General features: G+C 40.7%; 4 protein-coding genes across 4 annotated transcripts; 2 read left to right on the top strand and 2 right to left on the bottom strand.

The window, feature by feature from the left end:
* Window positions 1-6,840: 6,840 nt before the first annotated feature.
* ndufa11 (NADH:ubiquinone oxidoreductase subunit A11) lies at window positions 6,841-8,329 on the bottom strand. The gene is made up of 4 exons (XM_051122177.1): window positions 8,170-8,329; window positions 7,636-7,728; window positions 7,154-7,276; window positions 6,841-7,045 (listed from the first exon to the last, which is right to left on the bottom strand). Exons 1-4 carry the CDS (start codon window positions 8,246-8,248, stop codon window positions 6,933-6,935), a joined length of 408 nt encoding a protein of 135 aa, XP_050978134.1. The 5' UTR covers window positions 8,249-8,329; the 3' UTR covers window positions 6,841-6,932.
* Window positions 8,330-9,470: 1,141 nt separating this feature from the next.
* Window positions 9,471-17,691, top strand: vmac (vimentin type intermediate filament associated coiled-coil protein). The gene is made up of 2 exons (XM_051122722.1): window positions 9,471-10,038; window positions 13,423-17,691. The coding sequence occupies exons 1-2, from the start codon at window positions 9,848-9,850 to the stop codon at window positions 13,775-13,777; spliced, it is 546 nt and encodes a 181-aa protein (XP_050978679.1). The 5' UTR covers window positions 9,471-9,847; the 3' UTR covers window positions 13,778-17,691.
* A 3,503-nt stretch (window positions 17,692-21,194) lies between these two features.
* Window positions 21,195-23,505, bottom strand: larp6b (La ribonucleoprotein 6, translational regulator b). The gene is made up of 4 exons (XM_051122719.1): window positions 23,347-23,505; window positions 23,145-23,249; window positions 22,853-23,066; window positions 21,195-22,485 (listed from the first exon to the last, which is right to left on the bottom strand). The coding sequence occupies exons 2-4, from the start codon at window positions 23,246-23,248 to the stop codon at window positions 21,376-21,378; spliced, it is 1,428 nt and encodes a 475-aa protein (XP_050978676.1). The 5' UTR covers window position 23,249; window positions 23,347-23,505; the 3' UTR covers window positions 21,195-21,375.
* A 2,255-nt stretch (window positions 23,506-25,760) lies between these two features.
* Window positions 25,761-27,394, top strand: gadd45ba (growth arrest and DNA-damage-inducible, beta a). The gene is made up of 4 exons (XM_051122723.1): window positions 25,761-25,962; window positions 26,071-26,172; window positions 26,276-26,495; window positions 26,603-27,394. The coding sequence occupies exons 1-4, from the start codon at window positions 25,919-25,921 to the stop codon at window positions 26,714-26,716; spliced, it is 480 nt and encodes a 159-aa protein (XP_050978680.1). The 5' UTR covers window positions 25,761-25,918; the 3' UTR covers window positions 26,717-27,394.
* Window positions 27,395-27,659: the final 265 nt, after the last annotated feature.

Genomic DNA, 27,659 nt, shown 5'->3' with positions numbered 1-27,659 from the left:
TTTGGTACGACAGGGAGATGGCATCTACCACCCAATGGGCCAACCTCTGTTTGGAGACAGCATTCCCTTTCTGCTGACCTCCAAAGCAGACGAAGAGCTGCTCGGTGCGTCTGAAGTGCCGAGTGCGGTCCACGTATATACGCAGAGCGCGAACTGGACACAGCAGCGCAGAGGCTGGGTCTGCCTCCTCCAGGGGCAGAGCTTGCAGGTTCACCACCTGATCGCGGAAAGGCGTGGTGGGAACCTTGGGCACATAACCAGGCCGGGGTCTCAGGATGACATGAGAATCGCCGGGCCCGAATTCTAGGCACGCTTCGTCGACAGAGAAAGCTTGTAGGTCCCCTACCCTCTTGATGGAGGCCAGTGCGGTCAGGAGCGCTGTCTTAAGCGACAGATATTTTAGCTCAACTGACACAAGTGGCTCAAATGGGGCCTCCCGCAGGCCCTGGAGGGCGACGGAGAGGTCCCAAGAGGGTATGGGGTGCGGCCTGGGGGGGGATTAACCCTTCCCGCACCCCTCAGGAACCTCACGATGAGTTGGTGCTTACCTAGGGATGTTCCATCCACTGCCTCGTGGTATGCTGCAATGGCAGCAACGAACACTTTGAGAGTTGAAGGGGACAGCCTGCGCTCCAACTTTTCTTGCAGGAAAGAAAGCACTACTGCAATCGTACATCTCTGTGGGTCCTCCCCGCGAGAGGAGCACCAGTCGACGAACAGACCCCATCTCAGCGCATAAGCCTGCCTTGTAAAGGGGGCTCTGGACTGAGTGATAGTTTCTATCACGGCCTGTGGAAGGCCGGAGAGGTCTGACGCGTCCCGTCCAGGAACCAGACGTGCAGGTTCCACAGATCGGGGCGTGGGTGCCAAATTGTGCCCATCCCCTGAGAAAGAAGGTCTCTCCTCAAGGGGATTTTCCAGGGAGGGGCTGCCGCGAGGGAAATGAGTTCTGGAAACCAGGTCCGGGTGGGCCAGTATGGCGCAACCAGCAGAACCTGCTCCTCGTCCTCCCTGCTCTTGCACAGTGTCTGTGCAAGGAGGCTCACTGGGGGAAAGGCGTACTTGGCCCCGGAGGCCAGCTGTGTGCCAGTGCGTCCCTGCCGAGGCTGTTGGGAGCCTCGTTGAGGGAGTAGAACCGCTGGCAGTGGGAGGATTCGGGGGAAGCAAACAGATCTATCTGGGCCTCCCCCGAAATGGCTCCAAATTAGCTGGACTGTCTCGGGGTGGAGTCGCCATTCTCCAGGATGGGTGGACTGCCGTGAGAGCTGGTCGGCTGCACGGTTGAGTTCTCCTGGAATGTGAACGGCACGTAGTGATTTCAGCCACGTTTGACTCCATAGGAGCAGATGGCGGGCGAGTTGTGACATGCGACGGGAGCGTAGACCACCCTGACGGTTGATGTAGGCTACAGTCGCTGTGCTGTTGGTACAAACAAGCACGTGCTTGTGACGCAACGTCGGTCGGAAGCGACGAAGGGCCAGAAGCACAGCCAACAACTCTAGGCAATTGATATGCCATTGCAGTCGAGGTCCTGTCCAGGAGCCCGATGCTGCTTGCCCGTTGCATACAGCACCCCAACCCGTGGAAGAGGCATCCGTGTATACCACAAGATGCCTGGAGACTTGTCCCAGGGGGACTCCGGCCTGAAGGAAGGCCGAGTCTGACCACGGGCTGAACAGGCGGCGACACTGCGGGGAAACGCCAATCCGGAGTGTGCCACGGTGCCATGCCCATCTCGGGACTCGATCGTGTAACCAGCGCTGAAGCGGCCTCATATGAAGCAGGCTGAGCGGCGTCACTGCGGCTGCGGCTGCCATATGCCCCAGGAGCCTCTGAAATGTTTTGAGAGGGACCGCTGTTTTGTGTCTGAATGACTCCAGACACTTCAGCACTGACTGCGCGCGCCTGTTGGTGAGGCGGGCTGTCATACTGACCGAGTCCAGCTCCACACCGAGAAAAGAGATCCTCTGCACTGGGGAGAGTTTGCTCTTCTCTCGGTTGACCTGAAGGCCCAGATGGCTGAGGTGCCGGAGCACCAAGTCCCTCTGTTCGCACAACAGATCTCGCGAGTGAGCTATGAGAAGCCAGTCGTCGAGATAGTTGAGGATGCGAATGCCTGTCTGCCAAAGAGGGGACAGGGCAGCCTCCGCGACTTTTGTAAAGACGCGGGGAGAGAGGGAGAGGCCAAATGGAAGCACTTTGTACTGATACGCTCGACCCTCGAAAGCAAACCGTAGGAAGGGTCTGTGTCGAGGCAGGATCGAGACGTGAAAGTACGCGTCCTTCAGGTCGATGGCTGCGAACCAATCCTGGGGACGAATGCATGTTAGCATGCGCTTCGTCGTGAGCATCTTGAACGGCAGCCTGAGAAGGGACCGATTCAGGGCTCGAAGATCCAGGATGGGTCTTAACCCACCGCTCTTTTTGGGCACGATGAAGTAAGGACTGTAAAACCCTGACTTCATCTCGGCTGGAGGGACAGGCTCGATTGCGTCCTTCGCCAGTAGGACTGCAACCTCCGCACGAAGCACAGCGGCATGTGTGTCCGAATGGACAGAAGTGGAAAGGACGCCTCTGTACCTGGGCGGACGCCTGGCGAACTGAATCGCATAGCCGAGACGTACCGTCCGAATCAACCACCGCGAGGGGCTGGGAAGCTGAAGCCAGGCTCCCAGCCTGGTCGCCAGGGGTATCAAAGGGACGTTGACCGACGTGACCGCAGTGGGGCAGCCTGGGGGGGAAGGGGAAGGGGACTGATCCCAGAAGGAAGAACGTCCTGGAGAAAAGTCAGACTGCACTGGGCAGCGCTTACCTTCTTCCCTGGTTCCCGCGCTGGCGACATCAGGCTCCGAGTCCGAATCCGAGGAGACACTTCTGGGGCGCTGCTCAAAGAGGGAACTCGGGGCCTGAACCCCGGAGGTGAGAGAATTGACTCTTCCTGTGACAGCTCCCGGCCCTCCACCGGGAGTGGGGACGTTGATGTTGTCATCCCCCAAAGAGCGATTCTCTCCACCTCCGGGTTGCGCACGTCAGGGACGCTTCGCAGATCTTTTGCGGGTGACGGGTCCCTGAGACGCGGGCGGCGCCGCTCTCCCACGGCCAGCTCGACGTCGGGCTGCCAATCTGGTGTCATGTACCTTAGCAGGGGACGGAGCTGGTTGTTTGGAAGCCGCGGGGGGGCACCCTCGGCGACGAGCAGGCGGAGGTTGGGGCCCTGCGGACATGGTTGGAATGTCGCGGCGGGGCAGAATGTGTTTAATCGTCTCCGTCTGCTTTTGAACCGCCGAGAACTGCTGGGCGAAGTCCTCGACGGTGTCGCCGAATAGGCCGCCCTGGGAGATAGGAGCGTCGAGAAACCGTGATTTGTCGACATCTGCCATCTGGGCCAGGGTCAGCCATAGATGTCGCTCCTGGACCACTATGGTGGACATCACCTGACCAAGGGAACGCGCCGTCACCTTCGTAGCCCGGAGGGCGAAGTCGGTGGCGGCGCGGAGTTCCTCCATTGCACCCTGGTCAGAACCCCTCTCGTGCAGGTGTTTCAACACCTTGGCCTGGTACACCTGTAAGGTGGCCATAGCGTGCAAGGCGGTGGCAGCCTGTCCAGCGGCGTGATAAGTCCGGCCCGCGAGAGCGGACGAGAACTCACACGCCCTGGAGGGGAGATGGGGCCGATCCCGCCAGGTGGCAGCGCCGGGCGGGCATAGATGCACCGCGACAGCGCGCTCGACCTGAGGGACCGCCTCATAACCCCGGGCTGCACCGCCGTCGAGAGAGGCGGCGGGGAGAGGAGCTGGGACGTGGACGAGAAGAGTGCGGGGCTCGCCAAGTCCTCACCAGCTCCTCATGCACCTCCGGGAAGAAAGGCACTGGGGAGAGCGCGGCGGTGCCGCGGGAGCCCCCCCAGAAACCAATCATCCAGCCTAGAGGGATCGGCCGGAGCTGTTTTGGGCACGTCCAGACCCGATCTCCTTGGCGGCTCGGAGGAGCATAGCCGACAGTTCAGCATCTGTCTCAGACGGGGCGGCAACCGCAGAGGGGTACCGACCCGCTGAGTCGTCAGCCTCATCGTCAGACTCTCCCTCTGATGCTGCAGCAGACATCTCGATCTCCTGGGGAGCGCAAAAGGAGATACCCAGCCCGCTGTACGGGGAGGTATACTGCTTTAGCAGCTCAACGGGACTGCGCGGTGACGCAGAAGTCCGCGGGGCTTTGGGGGCCGACGGAACATTCTGCATAGTCACCTGAATGTCCCCCAAGTGCCTCGCCGTGGCAGCCGAAAAACCTTGACGGCTCAACGATTTACCGCGGGAAGACAACAAGGGGTGCCTACTCATGAATGAGCGGCGGGACTTTAACGCAGCCATGGACATACATTCGCAATGAACGCACGTACCATCCGTGAACGCTGCCTCAGCGTGCTCTCGGCCCAGGCACGTGAGACAGCGATCACGTCCGTCCAAAGAGCGAGGAAACTACCGCACCCGGAAGCGCACGGCCGGAGAGACATACCGGGAAGATGTCCTCGACAGCCGCGAGAAATTCACTCTTTTGAAATCCCGGTCCGCCCAGGGAGAAACCGCGGCACAACCGTGCACTCAGACGGGGCGCTCGCTGGAGTGCGGGAGGCGTTGATGCCGTGAAAACGGCAGCCCGCAGGATTAGGCTGGCGGCTGCCGAACGCTCTTTTAGATGAAGCTCTTTTAGTAGCTCGGCAGCACGCCAGCAGAGAGAGTGTGAACTCAGGAACTCTTTTTCTCTTATTTTTTTTCTTTTTTAAATAGCTCAGAAGACGAGGCTCCAAAAGCAAAAGTCTGAATGAGTGGTTGCACGCCGCCTTCTTATATACCCGTATATACGGGGGAGTGGCTCGGCATGCAAATACCACTCGCCAATGTTCATGAATGTTCATTGGCCTTTTGAATAAGGCTTGGAGATGATTGGACTCTCAAGCGAGTTCCCATATGTAACGTCGTAGTGAAACGACTGAAGGGGAACTAGCAGTTCTTAAAAGCTGAAGTATTCCAAAGGAGCTCCGTTGTTTTGACAGGAAAATACAACAAAGTATATCGTTTACACGTAGCGTGTCAATTCTGCATGGTATAAGACTCTGTCGCTCTGTATCTTTCTTTGGGTGTGTGAGACAAAGTGACGGCTCGTCGTGTGCCTTCACACTAGAGTTTACAGCTCGTCAAATACAGGTACGCTGTGTATCCATTCAGATGAACTGAAAAATAAAATTATAATAATATTATAATAAATGATAGTAACGCCGTATTTTATTGGCAGTCATGGTAACGGCGTTGTAACGTAGGAAACAGTAATTGGTTTGATTACTCGTTACTGAAAAAATAACGCCGTTAGTAACGCCGTTTATTTATAACGCCGTTATTCTCATCACTGATAGTTACTCCTTTAACGTTTTGACGATAAAAGCGTGTTTTGGTAAGCTGTGAGATTTGGTTTTGGATTATGGTTTTCATAAGCAATTACCTGACAACAATACCTGAAACAGCAAATATGTAAAATCGAACTAATTAAAATATCACATCGCTATTCTGGGCAACAAGTATCATCAGTTTCGTCATTTAAATCCACTTAAGTTTATTCCGGTTAATTCGATTCCACCTGTTCAGCAACTGCATTTTTGTGCTTCTGGCTTAACTATAAGTCCTATATTAAGCTTAATTAAGTTCTTATTACATAATTTAAATGAATTGTCATCTTTTTAATATACAGCCTATAATTTGTTAATTAACAGCGCCTCACCTGAGAAAACCGCGCCACATATGCTAGGTCAACACCTTCTCTCCGAACAAAAACAGTCTTTGGATTTACCAGAGTCACGTAAGCGACACGTATTTTGTACACATTTCAAAATGTAAATTGCGAATTTCGATTACTTTAAGATACGTTTAGAACTTTCTGAGACAGTTTCATATTACCAGACACAGAATTAAGCTGTGAGGTAATAAGTTCATGCTTCGTTTACAGAGAATATCTACTGAACATATCGACCAATATCTATTATGTATTTATCTATCTAAAATTGGTATTACACTAATGTATATACAAACATATTATTTCCCTAAGAAAAAAAAAAAAACTGTAGACACCATCACAAAATATGTACTGGTTTTAATGGAAACTGTAATGGACCCTGTGGGGTTTTTACTGGTAACTGGTCACATTCTGAGTGACCTGTTAAAATGACTCAGTCCTAATAGAATAAGTCTCAAAACACACTAAGAAAAACATTTTTAATGGTTAAAAGTTGATGGTTTGTGATATTTATAATGGTATATGTGACCCTGGACCACAAAACCAGTCATAAATGTCCATTTTCCAAAATTAAGCTTTATACATCATCTGAAAGCTGAATAAATAAGCTTTCCATCAATGTATGGTTTGTTAGGATAGAGCAATATTTGGCCGACTATTTCAGTATATGGAATCTGAGGGTGCAAAATATTGGGAAAATCGCCTTTAAAGTTGTCCAAATTAAGTTCTTTGCAATGTATATTACTAATCAAAAATTAAGTTTTGATATATTTAGAGTAGGAAATTTACAAAATATCTTCATGGAACATGATCTTTACTTAATTTCCTAATGATTTTTGGCATAAAAGAAAAATCTATAATTTTGACCCATACAGTGTAATTTTGGCTATTGCTACAAATATACCCCAGTGACTTAAGACTGGTTTTGTGGTCCAGGGTCACATATGTAGTGGAAACCATTAGAATTTCTGTGGTGGTTTCTATAGTTTTTTTTCAGCAGGTTTAATGTAGTAAATGTAGTAAAAATACTGACATGGTACAGTGACTTCTTCAGAAATGTTTAAAGACAGAGAGGATTTTATTTTTATTCGTAATACATTTATTGAGCAATATACAATATAAACACATCAAATACTAGGGGACATATCAGGTTACAGCTTTGGGGGTCCTGTTAGTCTCCAGCCTTCCTTTTTTCCAATCTTGGTGAACATAGCCAAAGTTCCCAGACCAAGACACGCTGTGGTACCTGTGATAGCACTGTGTGCTAAACATAAAAAAAAAAAAAACACCAGCAAACCTCTTTAGACTCTTCTTTCACAAAGACACCAGTAACCTTGAATAATTATATCAAGCATGTGAATATTGTACGTACTTCGTGCCCCGAGGAAAATACCCGAAGCACATCCACCAATGAAATAGTTGGTTGGGTCATCAGGTGCGTCTCTGGCCTGTGCGCTTAGACAAGTGGCCATTCCAAAGATGGCACCCATGGCGGCTGAAAGGGTAGCAAACAGGAAATAAATTACTAGAGCAAGTGTGTGCACTGCCATGACATGAATAATGTAGTACATCTAGGTTACATTCATTCAACATAAATTCATAAAATTAACTTTTGTAATGGTTACTAAGAAATGTGGTCTACTAAAAGCCTCAGAGGCATCAGGGCTAAAGTGGAGAGAACAAAGATGCAGGCCTTTAGGAAGTTTTCTACTACATATTTCAGTAAGAGATATTAATTACGTTATATTAAGCCATACAAGTCTGATTATGCAGGGTTTTCTTTAATACAGCTTTAAATTTAGTTGTCGCCCCCATAAATTAGACATGTCGTGTTTAATTTTATTTTTTTCTTACCCATGGTGGCAGTGCCTGATGTTGCTCTGGTCAAAGCTTCCACAGCTGTTTCAGGTGGAAAAGCCACAATGTGGTAGGCAGAACCTACCAGCCCTGCAGATCAACAACAGCAGCAACAGTATTAAAGCACACAAAGTTTAGTTTTATAAAGCAGAACATGCCTAATGACATTTCCATAAGCACTCTTCTAGTTCACTAGTCATTATGAGAGCCATACAAACAACATCAGCAGGTGTGAAACAAATAAACAGTTAGTGATAGCAGATCTAGGTGTCATTTTGCAATCACAGACAAATATACGCTGATGCCAGAGCACCTTATAGATAAATAAACTAACTAACAGACGGAAACAAAGTCGAAAAATATAAATACAAGACAATGATGAGAACAGTGCGTTGATGTTATTTACTGTATGACTAGCTAGTGTACATGCTAACAGCTTAGCCTTTAGAGCAGATATGCAATGCACATGTTTCAAACTACGCTCAAAGGATCCGTTAGAAAGCCTATAATCCACATATCCAGGAAACTAACCGATCGCAGTGGCTACTTTTGTGGTGATCCATGTTTTGGCAACGCAGTCTTTGCCCTCTTCTAGATCCCAGTAGCCCATTTCTGCACCAAGGACACGACTGGGATATCGCGAGAGTTTCTTCGCGACCGTTTCCTTCTAACGCTGTTGTAGATCTCGTCGCAGTCCAAGTGTTTTTTGCCCCCCGTTGGCGTGGTGTGGAACTGCAACGCCCTTAAAGGTAACTAAACTAAACTAAACTAAAATATAAATAATTGTTACTTGAAAACATAAAAACCTAGAACTTTTTACATTTCTGCTAACAATACAATTTCATTTTGTTTAACTTGTACTAAAATTAAAACTATAAAACTATTTTTAATGAAATTAATGTACTTGAATGAATGTTTTTATTTAATATTAAATATTTTTAGTAGATTTTATGGTACTAAATTATATTTATGGGATAGTTAAGATCCATTTATTACAAGTTAACCACTTTTTGAACATAGACATTTATTAAAATTCCAACTTAAACCTGAAATAAATAATTTTCCAACATAAATCTTGAAATCTTGAATTATGTTCCTTTTTTTAAAGAAGACACTTGGCAAATTATTGCTGAAGTGAATGAATAAATAAATACATTAGAAGTTTAAATATATTATTATAAAAATGCTCAAAATACTATTTAAAAATTGTTTATGATATATATATATATGTGTGTTTGTGTGTGTGTGTGTGTGTACTTGTTTTTGCTACATATCCCCACAAGGATAGTAAAACCTGAAATTTTTGACATTGTGGGGACCGGCCTGCGGCAAGAAATTCAAAGTCATAAATCTATTATTTATTTAAATAATGTTAACCACAGACTGTATTATTCATAATTTAAAACCTTTATAGCCCATGTTTTTAAAATATGAATTCTTTACTAGGACAACATACTTGTTTTTATTTTAATGAAAAGGTTTCATAAAATATTCAGCACTGACATTCATTATTTAGATATTAATTTTAATAACTGGTACAATCCTAGCTATAAATATTAATCAATGCATTTTTTTATTTATTTTTTTTATGGTAAATTAAATCTATTATAAAATGTAAGTTATTAAAACATAATAATAATAATAACAATAATAATAATAATAATAATAATAATAAATAATAAAAACAAAGGGCAATTGTCTTGACAAAACATTTTAATAAACGTACAGTCCTAAAAGATACGCACCCGATTTGTTTGTAGCCTCGCAAGGAAAGTGCAGTTTTGTAATCACTGTTGTCTCTATGTTTCGCCTACTCTGATTGGCCAGCGCCTCCAAATATCATTTCCGGGTCAGCAGCTACAGGTTGCTATGAAGTTGGTGCATATGACACGTCAGCTGGCTAGGAAACAAGAGGAAACTGCAACACCTGCTTATATAGGACAATGTCATAAACCTCCGCGCTGCATTTAAACGTGCACTGCAGACTGCCACTACATTACAGACGCGGAGATTTCCTGAAGAAGACTAGAGTCAGGCGCGTTGCTGCTGTAGCATCACGCATGCTGAGACTGAGAGAGAGTTCAGCATCATTCAATCTGGACCCGTCCGACACGACCCACAGAAGATGATCATTCGTTATCGTGGATGAGAGAGAGCTCACCCGACCGCTGCTTTTGTCTTCTGCATCCTGAGCAGCACGTCCAGGGACATGTCGTCCCCGTCGCCGGTGCAGATCAGAGAGGCGAATGCGCACCTGGCCGCGCTGCACAGGCGGGTCACAGACCTGGAGCAGAGGCTGGAGGAAGCGGAGAAAACCGTGCGGGAGCAGGCGGAGAGTCTCATCCGCAAAGATGAGCAGCTGAGAGCCACCACGCAAGAAATCACGGAGGCCAAGGACAAGTAGGGAAATTTCTTTATAGATGCCTAATATTTTATTATTTGACATCAAAACCACGCATTTACCAAATCAGAAAGGTCAAGTGTGCCTCTGTTGCATTAAAAACTCTCTGACGTAAAATGTAGCAGATATTACTCCATATGATGGTGTAACCATCAGAAACCACACCTGTCACTGTGACAGCTGTTTACTGTTTAACAAAAAGCAAAGCAAACCTGTGCTTGTTAATTAATCAGAAAAAGAACTGGTAGTTTTGTTTGTGCCAGACAGGTAAAATGATTGAGGAAATTGTTTGGAAACAGTGCAAAAAAGCTGTTCAGTTTGTAGTCCTAAAACACAGATGTAAACAGATTTATTTATTTATTTTTTTGTATGAAATGTAGCATCACATTACTGGTTCACCAGTGGATCCTCTGCAGTGAATGGGTGCCGTCAGAATAAGAATCCAAACAGCTGATAAAAACATTATAATAATCCACAAGGAATCCACATGACTCCAGTCCATCAGTTAACATCTTGTAAAGTTTAAAAGCTGCATGTTTGTAAGCAACAAATTTATTATTGAGATGTTTTTAACTTTAAACTGTCACTTAAGACTAAAATACAAGTCTGTAATCCATAATAACACTTATATTCCATCAGTGAAAAAGTCCATCCCCTGTTGTCCTTGACATCACAATCCACAAACGTATTTGTTTAGAACTGTTTTGGACTGTTTTTCACTTAAAGGGACTGGTCACCTAAAAATGAAAATCTGTCATTAATTACTCACCCTCATGACGTTTCAAACCTGTAAGACCACACAATGGCTTTCTCGTAGCTTTATAACATTAAGGTTGAACCACTGATGGACTATTTTATCGATGTCCATACTACCTTTCTGGGCCTTGAACGTGTCAGTTGCATTGCTGTCCGTGCAGGGTCAGAAAGTTTTCAGATTTCATCAAAAATATCTTTATTTGTGTTCTGAAGATGAACGAAGGTCTTATGCGTTTGGAACGAGTAATTAATGACCGAATTTTCATGTCTGGGTGAACTATCCCTTGATTGGTGCATGTTTCTCTTCTGATTCAGACAAGACTACTTTTTCTCTGGAGGAAGTGACATCTAGTTGGATTTGTTGATGTTTTTATTGGCTGTTTGGACTCTGATGGCTCTGATGGCTCTTATTCTGATGGCACCCATTCACTGGAGAGGAGCCATTGTTGAGCATGTGATGTAACAAGGTCTGTTGTCAGAATTACTTTAGCATGTTGCATTATATAGTTATACATCAAACATGATTTTTAATAAGACATGATTATGAATTTTAAATTTACTTGATAATATCAAACAATCGCTGTAGTCCTTATATAGCAACTGTTAAAAAAAACACACACACAGAGCAGCTTCAAATTAATATTTAATGTATCACTGTATAGTTTCATAGATTATGCAGTGATAGATGTATTACTGTATTTTTTTTTTTTTTTTTCAGAACAAAACATAAAGAGATAGCTCACCCAAAAATGAACATTGTTTAGCCTTGTGTTCCAAATCTGTATTTATTTTTCCATACTATGAAAGTCAATGGGAATCAACAACTGTTTGATTACCCATATTCTTCAAAATATATTTTGTGTTCGGCAGAAGAAATAAACTCATACAAATTTGTAACAACTTGAGGATGACTAAATGATGACAGAATTTTCATTTTTAGGTGAACTATCACTTTAATAAATTGACAGCTGCTGTTCTTAAAAATTATTAGCAGTTTCCTGAGGGTGAATTAGCCATCCAGATTGGCCTACAAATTGATGTTATGACTGAAATGGCTGGGTTTTTACAAATTTCACAATTTGATTCGATTCTAATTCACAAGCTTGTGATTTGATTTCCATTTCAATTCAATATTGATTATTTTGGATGTATATCAGGTACAGTGCAATAATAAAGTTATAATTACATAATTATATTTCTACTCCAATTCGTTTTATCAAAATATACATTTAAATGGTAGTTGTTTATTTAAACATAAATTAAACATAGAAAAAAATGGTGTTTATGTTATGAGTTTTTTATATCACAAGAACATGACATATTGTTTACAAGCTGTTATATGACGTATTTCTGCGGTTGAAACACTGATTGACCGATTACATGATACACAATAGGGACTTTGGTAAGTTGTACTCTTCTTTTAACATACGTTTGGATGCCTATTCATGTTTATTTCATGCCAAAGCTGGCATTAAAGTGTAGGAGATGATCAGTTTATGTGCGCTTTCCGCTGCCGCTTCTCTTGGACAGCGATCTGTCACTCTACATTAAACAGTGCCAAAACAGCATTTATTGTTTGAATACTGCAATAAAATGGACAGAATTTAAAAATCTGAGACTTGTTTCATATCAAAAGTAACAAAGCACAAAGCTTATTACGATTAATTGGATGGGAGGTGCACTACAATGTTCCCTTCATTACAGGAGAAGTCCACTTCCAGAACGAAAATTAACAGATAATGTACTTAGCCCCTTGTCATCCAAGATGTTCATGTCTTTCTTTCTTCAGTCGTAAATAAATTTTTTTTGAGGAAAACATTTCAGCATTTTTTTCATATAGTGGACTTCTATGGCGCCCCGAGTTTGAACTTCCAAAATGCAGTTTAAATGCGGCTTCAAACGATCCCAAATGTAGTTGTAAAGGATTACAGCCGATGAAGAAGGGTCTTATCTAGTGAAACAATCGGTTATTTTCATGTCAAACACTCATCTTGTTTTACTCTGCCTGAACTGTTTTTTTTCCGGTTCATGACAGTTAGGGAATGTAGAAAAACTCCCATCTCATGTTCTCCCTCAACTTCGAAATCACCCTATATCACTGTTTTACTTTTTTTGTTAAGGGTGTTTGATCTTCTTTGCATATTCACTTTGCATAGACTGGGTCGGTACTTCTGCAGCAGTGTAGGATGATTTTGAAATGATTTTTGAAGTTGAGGGAGAAAATACGATTGAGTTTTTTGACATACCCTAACTGTCTTGAACCAGAATACACAGAGTTCAGGGAAAGCAAGACAAGATGAGCGTTTGAGATTAAAAGTATTTAAATTGTATTTTTTAAATAAAAATAACCGATTGTTTCGGTATAAGACCCTTCTTCCTCGTATGAAGCTGCATTTAAACTGCATTTTGGAAGTTCAAAATCGGGGCACCATAGAAGTCCAAAAACAAGAACTGAAAACAGGCTAGACTAATAGATTTAGAAAATTAAGAATTGATATCGTTTTGTGAAAATGAGAATTAATTAAAATCAAGAAATCAAACATTTTTACTCAGCCCTATTGTGTGTGTAAACTGCAGCTTTACTAATGTAATTAGCTAATTGAAAATTTTCTCTCTTTTTCATGCAGAGAGATTTTCTTCCTCCATGAAAAGCTTTGTCAATCAGAGGAATCCATCCATAAACTCAACCAAACGATTAAGGAAAAAGATTCTCTAATCGGACAGTTACAACACCGCTGTCAGCTGCTGGACAACATTTGCAAAAGCCGTCCATTATTGGACAGCATGCTGGCCCAGATGGCTGAGGCTGAGAGAATGGGGCCTGTCAGTGACTTGGGGAAGCCCACGACCAACAGCTCTCTCACGGACGGAGAGTCCAACTGCAGCCCCAGCCGCCTCTCCAACCACAAAGACTTCTCGCTCAGCGAAGACGACTCTGATGATCAGGAATTAGATGGGGTTGTGTTTGGGACCACCGTATGAGAGTCTCAGTTCACCTGCTCCTCATCTCAGGTTTAGCAGCCTGTGTGTTTTGATGGTTACAATTGATTCAGTGTCTGGTTAAAATATCCATTGTATCATAATACAGGTTACTGGAGTGTGAATGGGATTTTACTGTAAAGAGCGAATGCCTGGTCAATTCTGGCTAAATCTATGTGCAAACTGATGCAAGTATGCTACATATCTTTTAGATTTGTCCCTCAAACCACTTTAGTTCTCATTACTGAACTGAACAGGTTTATTTAGGTTCAGTTTAAAATAGGCTGACTTGTCCCTTTTTAACTTTAAATTTGCATATGCTTTGTTATATTTTTCTCAGCTGTTTATACCTTATAGATTTATGCGTTGAATATTAGAGAAGACCTTTTTTAAAATTTACATCGGAAATAACTGTTACATGCAGTCAACCTGCAATCTTATTTATTAACGTGATCCAGTCCTGATTTAAAAAGAACGTCTGGGAAACTGTTTTGGAGTTATAATATACTCTGACATTGCATGCTTGCTGTTTTTTTGGAGCCTCTCAGTGAACAATTTCAGCAGTCATTGACAATTTACAAATGATGGATTCTGGATTGAGTTTTACACTTTATAAATTTTACCCTCGGCTTTAAACTTCCAGATTAAAATGCAACACATTATTTGGCACACTTCTTTGAAAAAGCAAATTTAGAGGAATCATAAAAAGCTCAGAAAAGCTCATCCAAAATGTTATATTTTGTCATGTCCTGACACATTCAAACCTCAATTACTTCACTTAAAGAAGAAGTCCACTTCCAGAACAAAAATTGACAGATTATGTACTCGCCCCTTGTCTCCCAAGATGTTCATGTCTTTCTTTCTTCAGCCGTAAAGAAATATTTTTTTTGAGGGAAACATTTCAGGATTTTTTTTTTTTTTTTTAATATAATGGGCTGATATGGTGCTCCGATTTTGAACTTTCAAAATGCAGTTTAAATGCGGCTTCAAACGATCCCAAATGCGGTTGTAAACGATCCCAGCCGAGGAAGAAGGGTCTTATCTACCGAAACAATCGGTTATTTTAATAAAAATGATACAATTTATATACTTTTTAATGTCAAATGCTCGTTTTGTCTTACTCTGCCTGAACTGTTTTTTTTTTTTTCAGGTTCATGACATTTAGGGTACGTCGAAAATTTCTCATCTCATGTTCTCCCTCAACTTCAAAATTGTCCTATATTGCTGTTTTACCTTTTTTTTTAAGGGTGTTTGATCTTCTTTGCATGTTCACTTTGCAAAGACTGGGTCGGTACTTCTGCAGTGATGAAGGATGATTTTGAAATGATTTTTGAAATTGAGGGAGAAAATACGAATTAATTTGATTTAAATCTGTACATTTTTGTTCTAGAAGTGGACTCCTTTAACAGATATTTTGAGGAGTATCTTGACAGAAATTTAATTCAAATGTGTTTTACAAGTTTGCTTTCGATTCGATTTACGATTTGAATCAGTAGTTAAAATTTTGGATTATACCCCACAATACATGGCAAATTTGCTCAAGGAAAAAAATATCTCAACTAATGCTGTAAATACATGAGACAGTTGGTACTACAGGTTCAAATACTGAATTCAAAGTTAACTTCAAATTCCTTAATTATGTTTCTACTTCAATTCGTTTTTTGAAAAGTAAACATTTAAATGGTGGCTTTTATAAAAACTTGCTGGATTTGTTCAAACATAAATATTGAAGAACAGTAAAAATTGTAATTAATGTTATATGGTGCATACATTTAGCAAAATGCTTCTTTCTAGAGTTTATTTTTCTAGCTGACTAACGAGTTTCTGGGCACTGAATGTTTTTTTTTTTTTTTTTTTTTTCCCCTGTGATAAATGTGACCTTACATGACATTGTTTACAAGCTGTTGTATTAACGTCTTTTTGCGTTTGAAACACTGCGATTACATGTGAAAGAATACGGATTTCAATAAGTCGTACTCTTTTATTTTAACATACCTTCAGATGTTTATTCACGTTAATTTCGTGCTGAAACTGCTTTTAAAATGGAGAAGATGATCAGTTCACTGCCGCTTCTCATGAACTAAGGTGCTACCACGACCCGTCACTCCGCATTAAACAGCGCCAAAACGATATTCAGTTTTTGAATATTGTAATAAAAAGGACAGAATTTGAAATCCAAAACTTTGTTTCATATCAAAACAATTTGATATTCAATTCATAACAAATTAAAAAACTTAGTGCGATTTATTGGATGGGAGGGGCTCTAGAATGTTCTATTCTTAACTAAAAACAATCGATTCTTGGGATTTGAGAATAGATATCGTTTCGTAAAAATGAGAATCGATCTGTGAATTTTGTTACGTTTTTCTCTACAGATAAAGTAAAACAGTTTCTAACAGACTCATGGTTGAAATATTCCAATAAATAATTGTGCTATTCTTAAGTGCTAAACATCTAAAGTATGTCTTTTTTCCTCAGAAAAACTATATATACAGAAATCAAACCCTAACATTATTATTTTGTATTTATTATCTTTTATATAAAAAAAAACAAACCAACCAACAAACATAAAGCTTAAATATGCCTATTAAATTTTGATTTGGGTGAACTGTCCCTTTAGACATGATTTTTTATTTTATTTTATTTTATTTTTTTCAAATTTTTATTTGAAAAATGATAATACTTTACAATAAGGTTCATTAAGGCATCAGATATCATGAACTAAAAAGGAACAACATTTTACAGTTTTTATTAATATAATGTTTATATATAAGAATACTTTTGTTCATGTTAATTTCAAGCATGTATTAGTATACACATATATTAACATTAATAAATGCTGTAAAAATAATGTCCTTTGTTATTCCAGGTTAGCTGGTGCATTAACTAATGCTAACATACAAAACATTCCTGAACGACTGTGAAAATGTTTTCCTCCACCTAAGTTGCTTTATATTTAAAGATTTGTGCTGGAAACTCATAAGTAACAGAAGAGAATCGTAGTAGTTATCTACAAAACAGGACTTTTTGTGATACCCTACCACCATTGTGCAACTGAGCGAGGCGATGAAGCTCAAGGCTGCTGTTAGTGACATTGTGACACCAGACTTACACTGTAATTTAAGGTGCATTGTGTGTAATTAAATGATCTATGCAGTGAAGTTGTTCCCTGAGAGCCTCCCTTAATAGACAGTTAACAGTTAGCACTTAAAATAGAGCTTCACCAGATAAGTGGAAAAAATTAAAACCAAGTTAAAGCTGTTGCTTACACTTTACAGGCTCATGGTTGAGAAATCACAAAAAGAGTGTAAAAGCACTAGTTTTTGTTTGTTGAATATCTTAGATAGCTGTTTCCTGGATTGGCTGAACCATGTTACATATTTACATGTAAGATGCCCTTATGTTTGCTGTTATTTCATTTCTAATGTGATTCCAATACATAGATATGGCATAGGCCTTTCTCTAAATCCATTTTGTTGTTCTTCAACATTCAATTCGGCCTAGCGAAACCAAATCTATGCAAGCCTGTCATATTTTGCCATATTTATATAGTGTCAAGCTGTGGAAAGCCGGATGGAGGGGAACCATAATGTAGTGAATGTGTGTACTGATGATGGGGCATTATTCATGTACAGCATGTCACCTGTCCTGTTAAGATGTGATGGCTACACATTATTTTCGTGTTTGTTTTAAGAGTTACATGTGGTTCTGAACTGCAGCATGGTAACTTGACATATTGGGGCATGTCATATTTGTCTTGCTAGTGCCCTGTACTGAAGTGTGTTTGCTAACATTTTTCTCTACAGATAAAGTAAAACAGTGCCTAAATGACTCATGGTTACTTGTTCAATGGAGTTATTTATTCTGAAAAATTCTAATAAATTATTTTGTTATTCTTCAGTGCTAAATATCTAAATTGTGTACTTTTTCCTGATGCTTTGCACAAATTATGGGAGCAACTTTCCTGCGAAAGGTTCGCACTGTGAACACAATAAGCATTTTCAAAAAAATGAGATAACTTTATTGTTTACCCTTTAACTCTTGAACATTAAAAGGAAATTTAAAAGTGTAAAAGCATTAATAATTACCACAACAGACCATGAATAACTTCTACACTGTAAAAAATAAAAATCACAATTTGTTGAGTCAACTTAAAATAATTTGTTACCCTGCTGCCTTAATATTTTAAGTTCAGTCACTAAAATAAGTTTAGTCAACTTGAAATGTTAAGTTGTACTAAGTAACAACTTAGATATTTGTGCTTGGTAAACTTAACAGATGGGTAAGTAACCCAGCTGCCTTAAAATTTTAAGTTGATTCAACTCAAAAATCTAAGTTGTCACTTAGTATAATTTAACATTTCAAGCTGAATAAACTTTTTTTGAGTTGATTGAACTTAAAATTTTAAGGCAGCCAGGTTACTAATTATTTTAAGTTGACTCAACAAATTGTTTTTTACAGTGTAAAACTTGATTATTTCCATATTACAGATGTGTAAAATATCACTGTAGTCATATATTTCTGTAATATGTAACATATGTTACCGTACTCAAAAATGTTTAGTCCATAGGGATGCATATGTGCACATACTTATAGTGTTTCTTTACAAAGTGACATTGCTAACTACTGGTCTGGCTATGCCATTTTCGCAGATCTCTGTGAATGGGGATCGTATTGACAATATTGTTGTCTATAGGCAATTTCAAAGACGTGAACGAAAAACTTTAAAGGCCGTAGGGTTCATTTACATGACTACAATGTACTACATGTTTTTGAAAAGTTTTACTAACAGCAACATTCTCAGAACGATCCCCGTTCACATGGATCCGCAAAAACACTGTATTATGCATGCCAGGCCAGTATTTGCAAGTGCCGCATACCTATAGACGTAACGTGATACACGTGCATGACATCGTTTTCACAAATTTGTTTTTGCAGTTGATAACAGTATCATTTTTAAATACTTGCATTTAGAAACCCAATTTCAAAGTCAGGATTTCAGGCACAGTTTTTTTGCATAAAAAGTTTTCAGTTTTAAATGAATACACTGTAAAAAAAAAAAAAAAAAAAAAAAAATTTGTTGAGTCGACTTAAAATAATTTGCTACCTGCCTGCCTTAAAATTTTAAGTTCAGTCAACTTTCATGCATGTATGACATTTTTAATGTGAGTCAGCTTTATTCATGAAACTGCATGATAACAAAAAAAAAAAAACATTTATTCAGCTTGAAATGTTAAGTGACAACTTAGATATTTGAGTTGATTCAACTTAAAATTTTAAGGCATATGGGTTACTTACCTTGCTTTTAAGTTTAACAAACACAAATATCTAAGTTGCCACTTAGTACAACTTAACATTTCAAGTTGACTGAACTTATTTGAGTTGACTGAACTTAAAATGTGGTGGAAATGCCAAAATTTGTAATAAAATTTCCAAATAAGTTTTTACACCTGCTTAAGGTGTTTTTTTTTTTTTTTTTTTTCGCGAAAAAGGGTTAATGCGAATAATAGAAAATGGAAATGCATTTTGTGAAAAAATTACTTCACCAAAAAAAGTCTTTGCGCTATGGGACGGGATAACTTGACTAACCAGCAGACCAATCTCATTGCACAGAATCTGAAATGTTGTTATGGTCATTCTGAAATGCTTGAGCAAAGTCTCTCGTCAAAGTATTTCTGTATAATTACGTTTCAGAACTGCGTTCCCACGCAGCTGCCATCCACCTCCGAAGGCAGTAACCACATTTATTGTGTTATGTCTACTCTCTCTGAAGCACAAGTAATTTATTACATTTTAAAAATATTATATTCAGTGGCTTCCCCTACTTTTCTTAGTGAATATTTAGTGTCAGTTTATCAGGAAGTGACAATTTTGTTCTCTTTGTTTCGTTGGATGGAAATGATGCTCATTTGCAAATATTTTATGCAATATTCCAATTTTGCGCATAAGTTAAATTCGCAACTTTGGGTGTATAAATGCCCCCTAAGCGCATGTATGGATAGTGTTTCTTTAGGAAAACAGGGTTTCAAAAAGTTGTGAAAGTTGCAAATTTAGCTTATGCACAAAATAGGAATATCGCATTAAACGTTCGTGAATAAGTACTGTTTCCATCCAATGAGTCAAAGAGAACAAAATGGTCACTTCCTGATAAACTGGCACTAAATATCATTAAGAAAAGTAGCCACTTAATATAATAATTTTCATATATAATAAAAAATTACTTGCGCCTCAGAGCAAGCAGATGAAACCTAACTGCGGTCATTGTTTTCGGAGGTGGATGCCTGCTGTTTGGGCTTCAAATGTTCATTTCAAATGTTGTGCAACAAGGTCAGTCCACTGGATAGGCAGATTATGTCGTCCCAGTCACGTGACTTTTTGTTATGCGCATGCCAGAATTTATTGGGCAAATGCATTTCCGTAATATAGTGCTTTAAGTCTTTTTTGCTGATCTGTGTGAACTGGGATTGTTTTTATAACAGTTAAACTGAGCACTGTTGTTCAGAAAAATCCTCCAGGTGCTGCAGATTCTTCAGTTTTCCAGCATCTTTTGCATATTTGAACCCTTTCCAGCAGTGACTGTAAGGTTTTGAAATCCATCTTTTCACACTAAAGACAACTGAGGGACTCAAAAACAACTATTAAAAAGGTTCAAACATTCACTGATGCTCCAGAAGGAAACACAATTCTCAAAATCATACAGTCACTGCTGGAAAGGGTTCAAATATGCAAAAGATGCTGAAGAATCTGCAGGACCTGGAGGATTTTTCTGAACAACAGTGCTCAGTTTAACTGTTCAGAACAAACAAGGGACTCATGAACAACCATCACAAAACAAAACAACCAAACAAAACAAAACAAAAAAAACAGTTGTAGATCATCCAGGTAACCACACACAGTATTAAGAACCAAGCGTTCCCAAATCTTTGAAGGGGGTTGTTTTAATAATTTTAGCTTTTTGTGTGTGTTTTTTTGTCAAAATATCTCAGGGCAGTACTAAATACAAAATATCATGCATTTTGTATGATTTCTCTTAATTTGTTAAAATTATTTACATTTTCACAGATTCTGCAGGGGGTTCCCAAACTTTCACATAAGACTGCACATTGAGTTTTTTTTTTCATATTGAGATTTTACCAAAGATATTCATTATACCACATCACATTAAAATACCAAGCATTACATTATGTCTGAAAATAGAAAATGAAGGAAAAAAAAAAATTACATCTCATTCAGTCAGACTCACAGATGCAGATTATTTGTAGAATATTTTTTTGATTTAAAATGGTGTGTGTTTTTAAGAGGAACTTCCAAACCAGAAGTCTATAATCTATAATACAATAAGCTTGTTACAAAAAAAATGTGGATATCCCAGACACAACTCAAATCCTAATATTAAGTAATACATTAAGTTCAGTAAAAATTGGAGTACAAATTCATCTTTATTTCAATATTTAACACTTTTTTTTACATTACATTTTTTCCCCATTTTCATTAATAGGACAAACATGTCAGTAATTATGTTGCATTAAAAGTGCTTCTGCTGCATTGCTCTCATACAGACTCAGTGGGGGAAAATACTTTATAATGCATCTTTAGTGGAGTCAATGTGGTAGCAGCACCTTCCCTCTACCAATGCAATTATGAAACCCTTTGGTCCCATCAGGGCCGACAGGCTGGCGCACAACCAGGACACTTAAAGATCTCATTATCTGATTGGGTGACACAGAGCCGCCCATCTCAGGATGAATGACTTGGGCAGCATTTTTCCGTCTCTGGACCCAAGGGCTGCTTGGGAAGCCCAAGTCATCTGGGGAGAGCTCACCTGAGCCCTTGTACCTGCTGAAGGAAGATGTACCAGCTACGTTGGGCGAGCTGCTAAAAGGATGCGTGGCCAGAGGAGAGGTCACTTGACTGCAAGGAAAAAGCTTGCGGGGCAGGAGGGGGCTGCCTACGGGACTGCCAAGGGGATTCCTGTAAGGGTCAGAACGGAAAGTCGATATCCGCGGAATGGCGAGGGGGCTGCCATAGAGGGCCTGAGGGCGGGAGACCCTGCGGTTGGGCCGGGGTGAGGCAGGGGTAAAATCAGACTCTGAAGAGCTGCAAACAGCCGAATCCTCCAGAGAATAAAGGAAACGTCTGGACTTTCTGTTTGGCTTTTTTAAATTCTCATTGTCGATACCTTCTTCAGACTCTTCCTCCATTAGACTTTGGCTCCATCCTGGCTTACGAGTTCCTCGGCTACCCAGCAGGACCACACAAACGCCCCTTCCTCCTTGCTGCTGCTCTTCTGCCTTCAGGGCTTCGTAGGCCTTGCGCGCACCCTCCAGATACTCATATTCCACCACAGCACACACTTTGCGTCCCAGTTCGGGGTGTTTCTTAGTATAGCGTTTCAATTCTGCTGGGATCTCTTTTCCTGGACGCAGAATACGGAGAGATGAAATGGTGCCGTAGGGGGAAAACACCCGCATTGCGGCTTCCATGATGCCTAGCTGCTCTACCCCTGGTGACCCGTTTAACTCGTCTTTGACTGGGCCAGCACCATTGAGGAAGTTCCAGGCCAGAAGTAGCTTGCTTGTGGGGATGCACAGGAGCCAATCAGGTACTGGAGTCCTTCGTCGCACCTTGGTTCCCATCTCATTGACTTCCAGCTGTGGAGACGTTCTCGCAGCTGCCAGCGTGGTGCGCCAGTCACGCGTGAGATCTCTAATCTGTGAAAACATGAATCAAAGCACACTAAAAAGTAATATTATTAGACTGTTAACTGGTAATCTTAAATTCCATTACTATATACTGTAAAAACTGTAAAAAAAATAAAAATAATTAAAAAAATATAGTCAAAGACGACATTGTCATTTTAATTTTAATTTAATAATGTAATATTTTATAATTTAACACTCCCAGAATTCCAGTAAAGGTTGTTCATTTAAATAATTGTTTGTCATTTATTTTTTTAACCACCTCAACTTTTAGAAAAGCTACTTAACATTAACATTATATCAGTTAATGAAGTGTATTTTTTAAACTGTAAATTTAAGTACAATTTGTAACACTTTTATGTTGGTTATTTGATCTCACCTTCTTGAAAGATGTCAGCAGTTTCAAACTAACATAACCCATCTTGTTTCTTTGGACATGTTTTAGGAGGAAAGCATCATCTGCTAGATTCTCATCAGAAAGGTAGTTCTCAAGCTGGGCAGCAATTTTTTGCATCAAATCTTCGTTTGGAGGAATCCAGAGTTCACCCTCACAAAATTCTTCCTCAAAAACATCAGTCAACTCAGTTGAACTCCTGAAAAACAGTTTTGTTATAAATTTATATATATATATATATTTTTAAAAAACATCTTAAATTTATCCATTAACTTACCCATCCAAACTATCATTTAGCCCATCATCAGTGTATGAGAACAGCCCCTTTGATTGCTGGGTGTCTTCACAATGGAAGATGTCAGTAAAACCGGGTGAGGACATGCTGTTGACAAATTAGGTTTATCTTACATTGACAAAGTCTTGAGTTAAACGTTAAACATATGCAATAAATAGTTGTCAAACTGTTATACACAGCCTACCCGACGTCTTCCCTGTATGTTTCCCCGTATACCGCCACACATCACCTGTAGACAGGTGATCCTTTTTAGAATACTGATTTATACGTCCTGACGTCATTAAAAAAATCTACTGGGCGACGTCGTGCTTGCTCAGAAACGACCACGAGGGTAAATTATAAATTCATAAGGAATTGTTTTCAGTCTTTGAGATTTTTTTAAAGATATTTTCGACTATTTAAATAAAAAAACTCGAAATTCGAAAAAGGTTGTTTGATATTAAATAGCACATAAGCCCATGCGCACTGAGGGCAAAGCGCCGTTTGGAAACATAAATAAACGTATGGAAAAATAAGATCCTGAGAGAGCCTCAGCCGTATTATTTACACTTAACCTCTCTTAATTGCTCAATTACGCGTAGCCTCTGTTCCCAAGAACTTACTAAATGTTTAATGGTTGTGTTAGTTACTTTGCGAGCCCTGGACGTTTGGAGACCCTGCATGCAGACTTTACCCACCTTGGACCCGACTTGTGTGTGTACTGTGAGGGATGAGGTGTCAAGATTAAGTGCAAAGTGTATTCCAAATGAATAGGTACCGCAGGGGATCCGTGAGACGGTAGTGCAGGACTACAGCCGACCCCCCTACCAGGCTTCCTGTATATTAGAACTGTTAACATCCCTCGTGTTAAAGACAAGTTTTTCCTCACGTATGTGGTATGCTGCAGAGAGCACGATGAAGGTAGTCTGAAGTCCTGCTAATTATCTAACACTATTCGCAGCCAATAAACACACTCAGGATAATGTGTGCTCAAGCATATTATAATTACAGTAACTGTTGCCTTTGTAGATGTAAGCGACTCGGTGTGACCGGAATTAGAGCCATTGCTGATAAATACTAATAAGACCACATAAAGGCATTTTCGGGATTTGTACCACCACAAGTTAGCAAGCAATCAGTGCACTTTAAATATAAGTTAGCAAACAATGAATGCACTTTAAAAACTAAAAATACCTGTTTCTCAGTTAAAATTCGAAAAATGTTGTTTGGTTATAGACAATGCCACCAGTGTTTACATAATAAAAATGAAAGTTTTTTTCTTTTTTGGGGCCATGACATATTAAAATGCATATTATTGCCATAATATGTTATAACCAGTAGATGGCGCTCATTGATAGAAGATAGTTCTGCAGAAATACTATTTGCTGAAATGCTTGAGTTGAACGTCATATTAGCACACTTTATCACTTATTATATTTTAAATAGCATCCCTTTTACTATTAATTAAAACGTATGGCATAATTCATCTAATGACAAAATTACAGTTAATTTCAGAGTCCATGTGTTTTTCAAAGAGCAACAGATAATTTATTGCACTATAAGCATTAACAGCAGGTGGCGCATTGGAACAGTGAATTAATTTCATTCGATTCAGTTGATTTGGGTTATTGATTAAATTGACTGATTTGAAAAGTAATTTAAGATTCATTTGAAATGCATTAATGCACTTACAATGCAACCCATGTGTGAAAGAGTTGTTGCACGGACATAAACACAGTGTGATAATATGACAGAATTAACTCTGAAGGCATTTCTATTGAGGAAAGTAAATCGATCAAACAATTAAGTGCCCCTTAAGATGTTGACCCCAGTGTTTATGCAGTCCGATGGGTTTCGTAACTCGAGCACAACAAGGTCCCATGACAACATCAACAGCTCTGATCCTGTGACTGTACCGTCTATAATTAGCCGGTGGAACTGGAACAGCCTGGGTGATGAAAGTTCCAGGTAAGAAGGAGACAGAAACTCTACTACCTTCTAGAGCCTCTGCAGCAGACGACTCGTGTTTTGCAAAACAAAACAATGCCTTTTGCAAAGGCAGATGCCATCAATTTGAATGCATCGTGCTCGGCACTAACGGTGCACAATACTCGGGATAAGAATCGGGAGGCACGAGTCATTACGCATGCAAGAGAGTTTCGACCAACCGGCGCTTGCAATTTCAGGATGTGCCCAAATATTATAGACCTTGATGCAATCACTATTCATTTTCCATATATTGCTATACTTGAAATTCAACCCCGAATATAAATGAAAACTGGGTAAAATTCTGGTTTCATTAAGTTTTGTACATGATGCAAAAGTTTCAGATAGATCTGCAACATGCACATCGAAAGCATCAGGGAAACTCCATCATTTCCATAAGGAAATTCCATCGGACTCGGTACAAACAAAATTGAAAGCTACTAGGTGCATGTTGTACTGGCTGTTCGGGCAAAGATTCCCCGAATTGGCCCACGTGGGGTCTAAGCAGGAGTTTCCCCCATCACCAATGGCAGAGCGAGCCCGAGACGCTTGTGGAACATTTCTAACCAATGAGAAAGACGAGCGTTCCGCAAGCCTCGCCCACACGAAAGCGGTATAAATACGATTGCTTCGCTGGAAGTCGGCAGAAACAACTTCTGAGACACAGCAGAACGAGCAAGGAATACAACTCCAAAACGATATTCGGATTATACTTTGAACAGCACACTTGACTGGATTTTAATATTTCCGAGCTCTTCCGGAACTTGTGGATTACTATTATTTGAAGCAAAATGACCCTGGAAGAAGTCGTTGGATGCAACATCACTGATAAAAAGTAAGTTCTTCATTGCATGCATACATATCCAATGTGAATCTCAATGGGTACCTTAGTGTATACAGACCTATCCGATTGTCGCTTACCATAGTCTGCATGTTTTTACAGAATGGACACCGTGAGCCAAGCATTGGAAGAGCTGCTGGTAGCAGCACAGAGACAGGACTGTCTTACAGTCGGCGTTTATGAGTCTGCAAAACTAATGAATGTGTAAGTATATACTTATGTCTTGACTTTTACGCATTATACTGGTATTACTGTGTTGTTTTGTCTTAACAAACAGAAGACTAATTGCAATTCGTTTGATCAACAGAGACCCAGATTGTGTCGTGCTCTGCGTTCTGGCCACCGATGAGGAGGACCAGGACGATATTGCGCTGCAGATTCACTTCACGCTCCTTCAGGCGTTCTGCTGCGACAACGACATCAACATCCTGCGGGTGTCTGGGCTGAGACGCCTCGCACAGGTGCTCGGCGAGCCGACCACCGTGGATAACAGCGAGCCAAGGGATTTCCACTGCATCCTTGTCACTGTAAGTACACTTACAATTCTGCGTTATCATATGCAGCATGCATTCAGATGTACATTTTTTCTTATTATATGACATTGACTTACGTTGGATTTCATGCATTTTCACAGAACTCTCAATGCCAACCACTCAAATGCCAGGCACTGAAGGACGTGGGCAACTACTGTGAAGAGAGCCGCTGCAAAAACCAATGGATTCCATATCTGTCCCTGCAAGAGCGCTGAACGAGTTGCGATGCTTCTGAAGCAATGAAGGATGAAAGAGTCATTCTCTGCGAATGAAAGCAAAAGGGCTCTGCACCAGCCGCCGTTGACTGCTGCGTCATGTGAAGGGGCTGTGAGAGAGAAAGTGGAGCTCTTGGAACTGTGCGCACGGACCGGTAGATTCCACCCTGCAACCTCCAGCTTGTCGTGTCCTCCGTGGGGGAAAGAAGTGGTCGTTTTGGTAGCGGAGGAACAAGTTGTGGGAACATGAACTGTGAAAGGCTGCCTGTCGGCGCAAGCTGTGCCAGAGCACTTGCACGCGGGCGGCGTGGGCGCGCGCGCGCGCCCCCGGCTTCATATGTGCAATGGGTTGGAAAACGATGAGTGTGCGTCACAATCGCTGACTGCGGGACGAACATTTTGAAATGCTGAGTGAATGATCTGTGTATGTGCCGGACTCTAGAAACTATGAACTGCAGTAGCATTGATGCCAAGCTACAAATGGACTGCAATCGCTTCTGTTAGACTGCACTGGCAAGGACAGTGTTTGTGGAACAAAATGAACTCTATTGAGTTATTGAGAAATGCATACTATGAATAGATGTAAGTTATTTCCAGTAATTTAAATAGAGTAATATATGCATTGCTATTGTTGTCAAATGCAATATTGTTTCAATAAATTATTGACTGAGAATTGTACACCTTTGTCTGATGTTTTGCTTTCGGTAATGCATCTTATGAGTCTCAAAACAATATTCACCTTAGTCAAAAACAAACATTTCCTGGTGAACTTCCTTCAAAATTAGGCTGGACAATATGGCAGTGAGTGAAAGGGAATTACCCTACTGAGGTGTGAATACATTTAGTGGAAATGTTAAGAAAGAACAAGAGCTCTCAGTGACGTACAAACAAATTACACAGTTTGCCAAAGGATAGTCTTAATATCCTCTTCTCCTGGAATCAG

The sequence above is a fragment of the Labeo rohita genome, chromosome 11, assembly GCF_022985175.1.
Source record: "Labeo rohita strain BAU-BD-2019 chromosome 11, IGBB_LRoh.1.0, whole genome shotgun sequence".
Lineage (NCBI taxonomy): Eukaryota > Metazoa > Chordata > Actinopteri > Cypriniformes > Cyprinidae > Labeo > Labeo rohita.
The sequence above is the reverse complement of the archived record's forward strand: the minus strand, read 5'-3'. Positions and strand labels throughout refer to the sequence as shown.